This window comes from Convolutriloba macropyga, chromosome 15 (assembly GCF_964194025.1).
Source record: "Convolutriloba macropyga chromosome 15, txConMacr16.3, whole genome shotgun sequence".
Lineage (NCBI taxonomy): Eukaryota > Metazoa > Xenacoelomorpha > Acoela > Convolutidae > Convolutriloba > Convolutriloba macropyga.
Window position 1 is genome coordinate 16,472,956 of NC_134482.1, and position 14,772 is coordinate 16,487,727.

Here is a 14,772-nt window from a genome sequence, read left to right on the forward strand (position 1 = left end):
ACAAATTTCAAATTTTCTGGACCTCCGCGCGAGTTCGAACAACGCTTACTATTCGTAGAATTAGTTATAAATTCGTCTTCGGTTTTATTTGTATAATCTATTAAATTTTCAGCTGGTTTAAATATAAGTTTCAATTTTGACCGAATGTTTTCACTTTCGATTGCTTTGGTCTGTTTACAATTTTTCGGCTTTCTCTTTTCTTAACTTCAGAAAGCGATACTAAACAAATACAAACAAAACAGATCTTCTGTAAATTAATGTCTGGCTTTTCGCTTTGATACTGTTGTCTTGTCTTCGTTTTTAAAATTAGTCTTCAAAGTTCTAACTTTATTATGCATGAAATGAAAGATTTCCGAAAGCGGCCGATTCTTTTTCAACTCGGCGTTTCATTTTGAAGTCTGTGATCAAATTGTAGAGATGTTTTTATTCACACCTTCAAACAAATGAAATGTCTGGATAATGGAGGCCCTTGTAAAAGGTCAATGACCGTTAGCTTGGATGAGTCTGAGAAAAAGAGACTACCGCCGTTGTTTAAAGCCAGCTAAAATCAATGACTAATGCTGGTTTAAATTACCTCTGGTCAATAATTACAAAATAAATCTAATACAGCATGTGTAACTTGTAATAATTACCGGGCGTTCGTTACAAGCGATATGAAATTAATGAAATTAACAAACGTTAATGAAGGGGGGGGGGGTTAAATAGACTTTGTCTGTTTATATAAACAGGGTAATATAAATTTTTGAATATTTGGCAGCATTTTTGAATTCCATAAATTTCAACAAAACTTACACTTAAAACTTGAAAAATCATTGATTCTATAATTAAATCTGACTTTTAGAAAAAGGGGGGACTAAAAACAGCCAATCAACGGAATGGCTTACATGCCAAAACCATTCTCTATCTGAGTAGAGGAAAATTTTCCGCTAGTCACTATCTGATAAAGGAGTTTCTAGCAAGATGCGTTTGTCTCAAATTCCGGATCATTTATCTTTTCGTCTGAGAATTCTAAAACTTTTTAAAACAACTCCGGAGCCGAACAGAATGTTCCAACATACTCAAAACTCAAGATTTTCAAAAAATTATTTTTCGTCGGAGGAAGTTCTATTTTCTATTCAAATTATTCAAAAGCCATTAGAAGCAATTTTGGATCTTTTCAACAATTGCCAACCCCCTTTGGTACCTAGTAGAGAATCCCCTCCCCTTTTGTGCTATACTTTACCACAATATTACTTGGCCTACACTTTAGATAGCCGAATATTAGTTTAAGCGCGATTGCGGACCGCTGTTCATGGCCATGCCTCTCATGCGCTGTGGGATGTAATCCGGAAATCGCGGGTCGGTTATCGCGAGCGCGCCCACCGACCCGCCAGTCGGAAAATCTTTTCGCTTTGTATTCCGGTTCGGCTAATTGCTATACCACGGTGTATTTTATTCTATTCAATTTAATAGTATGTGCATGCGTGGAAAGTTATTAGTCGTCTCTGATTGGTTAATAAATAGCTCGCTTAAATTCTATTCAAGAATAGCCCCCCTTTTGCAAAAGGGGGGCAATTGTTGAAAACATCTGCAATTTTTAGTAATTCTAAAATTAATAAAAGTTAGAAAAAAGTAATCAATTTGAAAAGTTGATTACAAAAAGTTAATTATTTGTCACTTTAAAAAGAGAAAACTCTTCTTCAGTAGAAATTTGTGTCAACCAGAAATAACTCACATTTTGCAAAATCAAAAAACCAAATAAATGACTCTCTTGTAATAACCACCAAAAACAAAACTAGTTACATCTGAACTTGCTCTTATAAAAATTTTTTGACTTCAGAAAGCTACACGACATATATCATAAACAGATAATGTCCAACGGCATCAATTTAAATTATAGTAGAACAAAAATAAAGGGGAAAATCCACTTATATACCATGTAAACTTCATAGGCCGGCCTGCTTTGTCAAAATTGAGTTACCCGTAACACCTACAGAGAAAACTGTTTTCTACTAGTGTTTTATTGCAGGTTTTTTCAAGTTTTCGTACGAACGAATCGAAAGTTGCTTGCCCCTTTTAAAAATTGACAAATCTAAGCAAACTCTTCTAACCAAAAAAACCAATTCTAAGAAATGAAAGCAGCCGTAAATTTTCATCGACATGGTACAGCTAGGTCTATTATCACAACAACAACTTTCATTCAAAATATACAAAGAGTTCAAAAAGAGGCTAGAAAGCAAGCTGCCTAGTCATTAATATGCTTTAAAAACAAAGCTGGAATAAATTTTTAACCTTCGGGGAAAATTCGAATACAAATCATGTTATGTTTTAACAAATCTTCTTTCGAATTGCATCATCTGCAACACAAAACATATTAATGGTTACGCAGAATGATAGTGAACATTTGGTTATTCAGTCAATCTTGCTGAAACAAAACAAAAACGCGAGAATTTCGCATAAAAATGCAAAGTCGGAAAAACACATTTCAAGACATGTGTAACAACCCAACTGAGGTATTAGCTAACTCCATATACTGCTAAAGAGCTAGAGCTAAGAGGACTCGAAATTACTATCTCCAGAACCGCGGCCAGGCATGCTACCATTGCACCAAAGCTCTGAAGTAGCAAAGTTGCTGAAGTAGCAACTTTGTTAGCTTGATATACCACAAGCTTGGTTATTATACAAGCATCCTCAGTTGCAATAACCTCATGTGAGCACCTGTACTGACAAATAAGTACGAGCAGCAAAACATTAAGGCAAAAATGATTCGACAGGAAAACTTTCTTGCCCTTAAATTTCCCCATAGCTTTCAAGGCGTTTGCTTCGTGTTGTTTTTGCCAGATTCATGCCGAACTAATTTGCCGAATTCTTATTTTAACTTTTCACATGCAACAAATGAAATGAAAATAAATATTTTTTTCAATTATCTCAGATAAAATTTGGAGTTAACCATTCCGAAAACAAAATATTTTAATTTTCAAAGAAACAACACTATAAAACTTCAGACTATCCTTTTCTGAGATAAATTTAATTTCCACAAAAAAACTCTCAATACGTTGGAGAACCAATCTACCGAAAAAAAATCAAAAAATGAATCAAATAAGTTACAATATTATGCCTCGCATTGTCAATGAATTTCACTTGTGCAAATTGCGGAGTCAAATTTTGTCTTTCTAAAATTTGCGTTTTTAAATTAATTTTGCGGTTTTAGACTTCAATTGTAAAGTTTGAAAAAGTTTTAATTAGGAATAATTTGAACTGAGAAGTCATCCTCTTAAAATGGCTGATTTTGGAGTCTTAAAACTGAAGGCCACTGATTTAAATGTGATATGGTAATTTTTAACTTGACATAAAATTTTCGATTCAAATATGTTACATTTATTTTATTTATAAATCAGGTGAATCCATCTTTCTTGTCATTCTTTGTGTGACCACAAACTATCTCCAATTACAAAAGCCAGCTTTTGTTTGACCCCTAAGCTATCTAGATTCGGAAAATTTCCAGGCAAACACGTCATTAAAAGGGGGCGATAACTCAAAAATGGTTCAGTAAATCTTAAATTCTTCAAATAGAAACAACTTATACAAGAAAAAAGAACAAATATAACCGACTAACATCGGTCGAATTGCTCTCAAACGACCGGCGAGTGGTGGGCTTCGTGAGTAGGGTAAATGAGCTTAGCGGGGGGGGGGGTTGTGCACCGGGGGCAGATGGCGGTGGCAACAGAGGGGGGGGGGGGGGGCAATAGTGGGGCTCAATCTCTAATAATCACCCTTCGCACCATAAGTACAAGTCTCCAAAACAGATTCTGAGAATCGCATTTTGAAGACTGGTGAGCTGAAAGGCTCTAAGAGCACTTAATGCCCGCTGGGCGCTACCTGTTTATCCCGTTTTTGAGGACGAAAAGTTAAATGCGTCTGACAAAAAAGTTGGTCAAGCGAAAAAATACATACAAAAATATAACTTCGTTTGAGAGCAATTAATTAGCTGTCCAGTTTGAAAGCAGAATTTACAAAGTTTCATTTAGAAGACAGTTTTCCAATTTTGAATGCAATTTTCGCCCCGTTTACTTTTCAATGATGAACCTTATGCAATATTTGCATATACCCATCAACAGCTTTGCTTTCGAGTTTTATATCAATAAGAAGAAATGGCTTTCGAAAAATATCAATTTTCTGACATTGTTTTCTAAGAAACACTTATCAAATCTTTGCTATTCCCAATTAGTTTCAACAAGCCTTGTTAAAATTCGAAAGAACATTTCCAGTTCTAGATGCAATTTCAATTCCTAACCATTCTCTTAACTATAAAGACGGAGCCGAATGACTTGTCCAAAGTTTGCATTGCTTTAAAAACAGATTTATCTTCATTTTGCTTTGAATTTGATTTGGAGAATTTGTCATTTCTCCTGCAAAGTTGAAATTGTGATAGAGTATGGTTCTCAGACTTAGTTTTATATAAAAGAATATTCATATTGGTCTGAGTTTTCTTTTTAAGAACAATGATGTTTTCTTTCAACATTGGTCATCTCGAGTTTTTCCATTTTTGCATTTCTTAGAAACGTATTTTGATTTCTTAATTAAATTTTTTTTAAAAGTTTTATTAGATTATTCATATGAATAGGGAGGAGCCAGGAGAGCTAAATAAAAACTAACCTACGAACAACCTTGTTTCTCACTATGACTAAATAAGAGCAAAATAAATATGTTTTTCAATAAAGCCCCAATTAAAGTCAAAAGGTTGAGAACAAAGCTAAAAAGTCTACTGAAAACTTAAATACTAAAAAATGTTAAAAAAGGAACATAACAAATAACGTCGGGCGAATTGCTCTCAAACTACCAGCGAGCGGTTGTCTTTATCGGTAGCTAGCCAGAGTTTAGGGGGTTGAAGTGAGGTGTTATGTGTGTGCGTGGGGTGGGGGTGTTGCGGGTTTGGCCTCTATGAACCGTCCTTCACACAATAAGTACAACTCTCCAAACAATTTCTGCGAATCACCTACTTGGAGTCTAGTGAGCTCTAAGACTCTAAGAGCTGGGCTTAATGCACAAATTTAACCCCCTTTTTTAGGACGAAAAGTCAAATGGGTCAGACAAAAAATCGGAAAAGCGAAAAATCACAGGACAAATGTAACTGCTATAAACTTCGTTAGAGAGGAATTAAGAAGCAAATTTTTCAAGCAAAATGAAATTCTCCAACTTAAGCCCATGCAACAAAAAATACACTAAATGAAAAACAATCAAAAATTTCTCACTCAGTTCAGAAAGGGATTAGGAAAAATGAAGTGAGTACAGACTTAGAAAAATGAAGTACCAGATTTGTTCGAGCAACATCAAAAGTGATGTTCAATAGGAGAGATTATAGAAACAACAATTTTGCTTGATCAAAGTGACGAATGATAAGTTCAAAATTTTGTTCAGTCAATCTCGCACAACGCGGTGTTTAATGCATACAAAGCTTACAAAGGCATTTTTGCGCTTGCATTCAACAACCGAACATTAACAAAAATAATAAACTATCTGGAATATGAAACAGAAACTCAGATATACAATTTTTTTTGGCTCGACAGTCGTTCACAAATTGGTCTTAAATCCAAAAAGAGTATGAAATTTCTCAGAAACCTTACGGTCAAAAAGTTGAGAACAAAGCTAAAAAGTCTACTGAAAATTTAAATCCTAAAAAATGTTAAAAAAAGAAACATAACAAACAACGTCGGGCGAAATGCTCTCAAACTACCAGCGAGCGGTTGTCTGTATCGGTAGCTAGCCACAGTTTACTGAGGCTAGCCTTAACTTAATTGAAGGGGCGTGACGGGAAGGCAGCGGGCTGGGGGAGGGGCTGATGGGGGCGGCAACAGTGGGGGCAACGGTGAGGGGGGATCTTTGGCTGCACGGAACCTTACAGCCTTTACGATAAGCAGGGCTGGGGACTGGGGGGTGATGTGTGTGCGTTGGGTGGGGGTGTTGCAGGTTTAGCCTCTATGAACCGTCCTTCACACAAGAAGTATAACTCTCCAAACAATTTCTGTGAATCACCTACTTGGAGTCTAGTGAGCTCCAAGACTCTAAGAGCTGGGCTTAATGCTCGCTGGGCGCTACAAATTTAACCCCTTTTTTAGGACGAAAAGTCAAATGGGTCAGACAAAAAATCGGAAAAGCGAAAAATCACAGGACAAATATAATTGCTATAAACATCGTTTGAGAGGAATTAAGAAGTAAATTTTTCAAGCAAAATGAAATTCTCCGACTTAAGCCTATGGAACAAAAAACACAACTAAATGAAAAACAATGGAAAATTTCTAAATCAATTCGGAAATTTTTAAAGGGATTAGGAAAAATGAAGTGAGTACAGACTTAGAAAAATGAAGTAAGTACAGCATTTGTTCGAGAAACATCAAAAGTGATGTTCAATAGGAGAGATTATAGAAACAACAATTTTGCTTGATCAAAGTGAAGAATGGATAAGTTCAAAATTTTGTTCACTCTATCTCGCACAACGCGGTGTTCAATGCACACAAAGCTTACAAAGGCATTTTTGCGCTTACATTCAAAAACCGAACATTAACAAAAATAATAAACTATCTGGAACATGAAACAGAAACTCAAATATCCAATTTTTTTGGCTCCACAGTCGTTCAGAAATTGGTCTTAACTCCAAAATGAGTATGAAATTTCTCAGAAACCTTACGGTTAAAAGGTTGAGAACAAAGCTAAAAAGTCTACTGAAAACTTAAGTACTAAAAAAAGTTAAAAAAAGAAACATAACAAACAACGTCGTGCGAATTGCTCTCAAACTACCAGCGAGCGGTTGTCTTTATCGGTAGCTAGCCACAGTTTACTGAGACTAGCTTTAACTTAATTGAAGGGGCGTGACGGGAATGCAGCGGGCTGGGGGAGGGGCTGATGGGGGCGGCAACAGTGGGGGGCAACGGTGAGGGGGGATCTTTGGCTGCACGGAACCTTACGGCCTTTACGATAAGCAGGGCTGGGGACTGGGGGGTGATGTGTGTGCGTTGGGTGGGGGTGTTGCAGGTTTAACCTCTATGAACCGTCCTTCACACAAGAAGTACAACTCTCCAAACAATTTCTGCGAATCACCTACTTGGAGTCTAGTGAGCTCTAAGACTCTAAGAGCTGGGCTTAATGCTCGCTGGGCGCTACAAATTTAACCCTTTTTTTAGGACGAAAAGTCAAATGGGTCAGACAAAAAATCGGAAAAGCGAAAAATCACAGGACAAATATAATTGCTATAAACATCGTTTGAGAGGAATTAAGAAGTAAATTTTTCAAGCAAAATGAAATTCTCCGACTTAAGCCCATGGAACAAAAAAATACAACTAAATGAAAAACAATGGAAAATTTCTAAATCAATTCGGAAATTTTTAAAGGGATTAGGAAAAATGAAGTAAGTACAGACTTAGAAAAATGAAGTAAGTACAGCATTTGTTCGAGAAACATAAAAAGTGATGTTCAATAGGAGAGATTATAGAGACAACAATTTTGCTTGATCAAAGTGAAGAATGGATAAGTTCAAAATTTTGTTCACTCTGTCTTGCACAACGTGGTGTTTAATGCACACAAAACTTACAAGCATTTTTGCGCTTACATTCAAAAACCGAACATTAACAAAAATAATAAACTATCTGGAACATGAAACAGAAACTCAAATATCCTATTTTTTTGGCTCCACAGTCGTTCAGAAATTGGTCTTAACTCCAAAATGAGTATGAAATTTTTCAGAAACCTTACGGTTAAAAGGTTGAGAACAAAGCTAAAAAGTCTACTGAAAACTTAAATACTAAAAAATGTTAAAAAAAAGAAACATAACAAACAACGTCGGGCGAATTGCTCTCAAACTACCAGCGAGCGGTTGTCTTTATCGGTAGCTAGCCACAGTTTACTTAGGCTAGCTTTAACTTAATTGAAGGGGCGTGACGGGAATGCAGCGGGCTGGGGGAGGGGCTGATGGGGGCGGCAACAGTGGGGGGCAACGGTGAGGGGGGATCTTTGGCTGCACGGAACCTTACGGCCTTTACGATAAGCAGGGCTGGGGACTGGGGGGTGATGTGTGTGCGTGGGGTGGGGGTGTTGCAGGTTTAGCCTCTATGAACCGTCCTTCACACAAGAAGTACAACTCTCCAAACAATTTCTGCGAATCACCTATTTGGAGTCTAGTGAGCTCTAAGACTCTAAGAGCTGGGCTTAATGCTCGCTGGGCGCTACAAATTTAACCCCTTTTTTAGGACGAAAAGTCAAATGGGTCAGACAAAAAATCGGAAAAGCGAAAAATCACAGGACAAATATAATTGCTATAAACATCGTTTGAGAGGAATTAAGAAGTAAATTTTTCAAGCAAAATGAAATTCTCCGACTTAAGCCCATGGAACAAAAAACACAACTAAATGAAAAACAATGGAAAATTTCTTAATCAATTCGGAAATTTTTAAAGGGATTAGGAAAAATGAAGTAAGTACAGACTTAGAAAAATGTAGTAAGTACAGCATTTGTTCGAGAAACATCAAAAGTGATGTTCAATAGGAGAGATTATAGAAACAACAATTTTGCTTGATCAAAGTGAAGAATGGATAAGTTCAAAATTTTGTTCACTCTATCTCGCACAACGCGGTGTTTAATGCACACAAAGCTTACAAAGGCATTTTTGCGCTTACATTCAAAAACCGAACATTAACAAAAATAATAAACTATCTGGAACATGAAACAGAAACTCAAATATCCTATTTTTTTGGCTCCACAGTCGTTCAGAAATTGGTCTTAACTCCAAAATGAGTATGAAATTTCTCAGAAACCTTACGGTTAAAAGGTTGAGAACAAAGCTAAAAAGTCTACTGAAAACTTAAATACTAAAAATGTTAAAAAAAGAAACATAACAAACAACGTCGGGCGAATTGCTCTCAAACTACCAGCGAGCGGTTGTCTTTATCGGTAGCTAGCCACAGTTTACTGAGGCTAGCTTTAACTTCATTGAAGGGGCGTGACGGGAATGCAGCGGGCTGGGGGAGGGGCTGATGGGGGCGGCAACAGTGGGGGGCAACGGTGAGGGGGGATCTTTGGCTGCACGGAACCTTACGGCCTTTACGATAAGCAGGGCTGGGGACTGGGGGGTGATGTGTGTGCGTGGGGTGGGGGTGTTGCAGGTTTAGCCTCTATGAACCGTCCTTCACACAAGAAGTACAACTCTCCAAACAATTTCTGCGAATCACCTATTTGGAGTCTAGTGAGCTCTAAGACTCTAAGAGCTGGGCTTAATGCTCGCTGGGCGCTACAAATTTAACCCCTTTTTTAGGACGAAAAGTCAAATGGGTCAGACAAAAAATCGGAAAAGCGAAAAATCACAGGACAAATATAATTGCTATAAACATCGTTTGAGAGGAATTAAGAAGTAAATTTTTCAAGCAAAATGAAATTCTCCGACTTAAGCCCATGGAACAAAAAACACAACTAAATGAAAAACAATGGAAAATTTCTTAATCAATTCGGAAATTTTTAAAGGGATTAGGAAAAATGAAGTGAGTACAGACTTAGAAAAATGAAGTACCAGATTTGTTCGAGCAACATCAAAAGTGATGTTCAATAGGAGAGATTATAGAAACAACAATTTTGCTTGATCAAAGTGAAGAATGGATAAGTTCAAAATTTTGTTCACTCTATCTCGCACAACGCGGTGTTTAATGCACACAAAGCTTACAAAGGCATTTTTGCGCTTACATTCAAAAACCGAACATTAACAAAAATAATAAACTATCTGGAACATGAAACAGAAACTCAAATATCCAATTTTTTTGGCTCCACAGTCGTTCAGAAATTGGTCTTAACTCCAAAATGAGTATGAAATCTCTCAGAAACCTTACGGTTAAAAGGTTGAGAACAAAGCTAAAAAGTCTACTGAAAACTTAAATACTAAAAAATGTTAAAAGAAACATAACAAACAACGTCGGGCGAATTGCTCTGAAACTACCAGCGAGCGGTTGTCTTTATCGGTAGCTAGCCACAGTTTACTGAGGCTAGCTTTAACTTCATTGAAGTGGGCGTGACGGGAATGCAGCGGGCTGGGGGAGGGGCTGATGGGGGCGGCAACAGTGGGGGGCAACGGTGAGGGGGGATCTTTGGCTGCACGGAACCTTACGGCCTTTACGATAAGCAGGGCTGGGGACTGGGGGTGATGTGTGTGCGTGGGGTGGGGGTGTTGCAGGTTTAGCCTCTATGAACCGTCCTTCACACAAGAAGTACAACTCTCCAAACAATTTCTGCGAATCACCTATTTGGAGTCTAGTGAGCTCTAAGACTCTAAGAGCTGGGCTTAATGCTCGCTGGGCGCTACAAATTTAACCCCTTTTTTAGGACGAAAAGTCAAATGGGTCAGACAAAAAATCGGAAAAGCGAAAAATCACAGGACAAATATAATTGCTATAAACATCGTTTGAGAGGAATTAAGAAGTAAATTTTTCAAGCAAAATGAAATTCTCCGACTTAAGCCCATGGAACAAAAAATACAACTAAATGAAAAACAATGGAAAATTTCTAAATCAATTCGGAAATTTTTAAAGGGATTAGGAAAAATGAAGTAAGTACAGACTTAGAAAAATGAAGTAAGTACAGCATTTGTTCGAGAAACATCAAAAGTGATGTTCAATAGGAGAGATTATAGAAACAACAATTTTGCTTGATCAAAGTGAAGAATGGATAAGTTCAAAATTTTGTTCACTCTATCTCGCACAACGCGGTGTTTAATGCACACAAAGCTTACAAAGGCATTTTTGCGCTTACATTCAAAAACCGAACATTAACAAAAATAATAAACTATCTGGAACATGAAACAGAAACTCAAATATCCAATTTTTTTGGCTCCACAGTCGTTCAGAAATTGGTCTTAACTCCAAAATGAGTATGAAATCTCTCAGAAACCTTACGGTTAAAAGGTTGAGAACAAAACTAAAAAGTCTACTGAAAACTTAAATACTAAAAATGTTAAAAAAAGAAACATAACAAACAACGTCGGGCGAATTGCTCTCAAACTACCAGCGAGCGGTTGTCTTTATCGGTAGCTAGCCACAGTTTACTGAGGCTAGCTTTAACTTAATTGAAGGGGCGTGACGGGAATGCAGCGGGCTGGGGGAGGGGCTGATGGGGGCGGCAACAGTGGGGGGCAACGGTGAGGGGGGATCTTTGGCTGCACGGAACCTTACGGCCTTTACGATAAGCAGGGCTGGGGACTGGGGGTGATGTGTGTGCGTGGGGTGGGGGTGTTGCGGGTTTAACCTCTATGAACCGTCCTTCACACAAGAAGTACAACTCTCCAAACAATTTCTGCGAATCACCTACTTGGAGTCTAGTGAGCTCTAAGACTCTAAGAGCTGGGCTTAATGCTCGCTGGGCGCTACAAATTTAACCCCTTTTTTAGGACGAAAAGTCAAATGGGTCAGACAAAAAATCGGAAAAGCGAAAAATCACAGGACAAATATAATTGCTATAAACTTCGTTTGAGAGGAATTAAGAAGTAAATTTTTCAAGCAAAATGAAATTCTCCGACTTAAGCCCATGGAACAAAAAATACAACTAAATGAAAAACAATGAAAAATTTCTAACTCAATTCAGAAATTTTTAAGGGGTTAGGAAAAAAGAAATAAGTACAGACTTAGAACCCGGTCTCTGTGAATTTTTAAACTTTTAGTTAGGTACTTTTCACTAAAGGTTATTTAGTTTCCTTGAGTGCAGAAGCTTTGATTGGCGTTTTACAAATACGATTTCCGTATTCAATTCTAAATAAATCAATTTTCAGGCCGTGTAATTTAAGTTCGTGCTAGTAATTTACAAGCACAAAATTAGTCTTTCGTATAAACATTTTTTTCATCCATCCAACTACAAGGTTTTCGTTTCAACATTTCGATGAGTTCAACAGATCTTAGACAACCTATATGTCCAACTGCAACTTAAACTCTCTCAGCTGAAAAACAGCTGTTTGTTTGGGGAGAGCAACCAACTAGCTTTTGAATGAGTTACTCGTTATTGTGAATGAGTAGCGGCATATCAATTCTTATGGTAGCCTGCTCCAATACGGAGAGATCTGACTTTAACGGTGAATAAGTTCACATAGTTCTACAACGGACTTAAAAGCAGGCTGGCATAGACTACCTTTAGATTAAAAGCGAAAAAATTGAAACCAACTTCAGCGCACTTTCCTTCTGTTTTTAGTAGCAAACTGCCGCCAATTGAGTTCAGCTCCCCCAAATTGTGAATGAGGGAAAAAATAGATCACGCAAAACTGAAAGACAAGGACGTCGTCATTCAAAAACATTCGCAAATTCTTTTGATAAAGACATGACTACAATATTTGCTACAAGATTTGTTCGAGAATCAAAAGTGATGTTCAATAGGAGAGATTATAGAAACAACAATTTTGCTTGATCAAAGTGACGAATGGATAAGTTCAAAATTTTGTTCAGTCTCTCTCGCACAACGCGGTGTTTAATGCACACAAAGCTTACAAAGGCATTTTTGCGCTTACATTCAAAAACCGAACATCAACAAAAAATAATAAACTATCTGGAACATGAAACAGAAACTCAAATATCCCCATTTTTTTTGGCTCCACAGTCGTTCAGAAATTGGTCTTAAATCCAAAATGAGTAAGAAATTTCTCAGAAACCAAAATAAAAACTTTTGAAACTCCCAAAATTATCAAATTTATCGGCAACAAAAAGAATAAAAGTATTTTGGAATTTGATGAAAAGAAATTGGAAAAACAATTTCTCAAATCCAACAATTTTCTGTTTTAGGTCCGGCGATCTCTCGCTACTTAAAAATGAGACAAGAAACTTTTAATTTATTGCAAAATCTTAGACAAATATATTGCAAACAAAGAGGTGTAACATAAAGACTTATATATAAATCAATCATCATATCGCATCGATGCCTTAAATCAATTTTGACTCAATTCCACTTGACTTTCAGTTTAGGGTTTCATGGCAATAATGAACAAATAATTTACTTTAAATAGAGAGAAAACACTTTAATCAATCAAACGTCAGAGGAGACTCACGAGAGGAATAACTCAATTATTTCACAAAAGATCAAAACAATTTTAACACTTGTAAGCTTAGTTATGAAAATCTGCAATCTCTTCATCACGTGTATTCTTGCCTGTGAAACTTTGTACAAAATTTTCTGAAAATCACTCTTTTGAGAGACCCAAAAAATTGAGATTCCCAAAATTGATTTTTAATCTCGGCATAAATTTTGAGCAAGCTTGCAAGCACAAACTCATCCGAAACTATAAGAAATTTGACAACAAACTCAGAATTCAAATTAAATGCAGTTTCTCAAAGCGAAGTTAGCGTTCGAGTAGATCAAGAAAAGTTAACCGAACAGCGAGAACTAATGCCTTCATTGAGTTCATGCTTGGAAACACTAAAACATACCCGGCAGATTGCCGGAAAATAGCCGCCGTTGATTCCAATAAGCATGATTGGGATTGAAAGAATAGAAGATATTGAAAAAAAAAGATTTTTGTACAAAAACATTTTTTAAGTCCCATTTATTTTGATGGCATTTCGTAGTTGAAGATAACGTACTTCTGTTTCTTAGAGAGAGGCTACAGGGGCTACTATCAATACCAATAAGCATTAGAGATGGTAACTAAGACTTATAGGAACGACGTTCAAATAGCGGGCATCTAAAATTGGGCTTTATGGGTTTATCCCGTTTCTACTTCTGACTTGAATTTTTTATACTGACTCTGTTCATTTTGAATTGCTTTGCTGAGCAACTGATGCTCAAAATCACTTTTAGCAGAATGAGAGAAGAGAGAAACTAGTCTAGAGAAGTCAAAAAGATATCACGCAAAATGTTGAAAAAGCGGCAAAATGAGGTAAAGCGAAAAATTTTTTTATTCGACGAAGTAAAAAAAAAAAATAGGAGCGCTATAATAGCCGGCTGAGAAGATGAGGCGGCTATTAAATAGAAGATAAAGAGCCTGCAGATCTTCGTTTAGAGCAAATTGTTTGACAAACAACGAGTGTTTAATTAGCGGGTGGGATCACTTCCATAATTGAGGATCCCGTATCTTCAGGGTTTGTGGCAGGTGTTGTAGAAGCGGCGATGTTAGCATTAGGGTTACTTACAGACCCATTCTCTCGGTTCGTTTTACCCGCAAAGGAGGAGTGGTCTCTTCTTCCGTCACCTAAAAAAAACATATAATGCAATTGGACTATGATCGAAAAAGATTGTGTTGGTCAAGTTTTGTAAAAGACCGACTACTAGTAGTAGCTAGCTGGGGCTAATGGATGGGGGTTCAAGCGATGGGGGGTAGGGTTGGCAGGGCTGGACGAGAGGAGGGACCAGATAGCCAGGAGGAGGGTAGACATAGGAGTGTTGGAGTGGGGGGATGAGTGTGGCCGGGGGAGCCTGAAGGGGGTCAAACTTTTAACATTAAGAACCGCAGTAATATGTATATAGCTACCTCCACCATGGGGTAAAATATTTACCAAATATTGAAATTTTTCAAATTTTACCAGGTTTCGAGTTTTTAAAATAATAAAATGGTATTAATTTTTACAAATTTTCTTACTTTATTATAAAAAATGATCTAACTGCCGTTGAATTTAAGCCATAGATCCACTTGATGATAAGGGTAACAGAGATTGCAATGGTAAATTAAAATTCTACGGCAGTTAGTTCATTTTTTTACAATAAAATAAGAAAATGTAAAAATTATTAAAATTTTATTATTTCTATACAAACTCGAAAAATGGTAAAATTAAAAAGTTTTTCCCCATGGCG

General features: G+C 37.0%; 1 protein-coding gene across 1 annotated transcript in view; it reads right to left on the bottom strand.

Annotated features, from left to right (window-relative positions):
- Window positions 1–13,887: 13,887 nt before the first annotated feature.
- Window positions 13,888–14,772, bottom strand: part of LOC142354480 (histone deacetylase 1-like) — a 204,995-nt gene continuing 204,110 nt past the window's right edge. Inside the window, exon 7 of the mRNA XM_075406788.1 lies at window positions 13,888–14,173. Coding sequence (XP_075262903.1) covers window positions 14,013–14,173 — 161 coding nt within the window. The 3' untranslated portion in view covers window positions 13,888–14,012. The remainder of the gene's footprint in view (window positions 14,174–14,772) is intronic.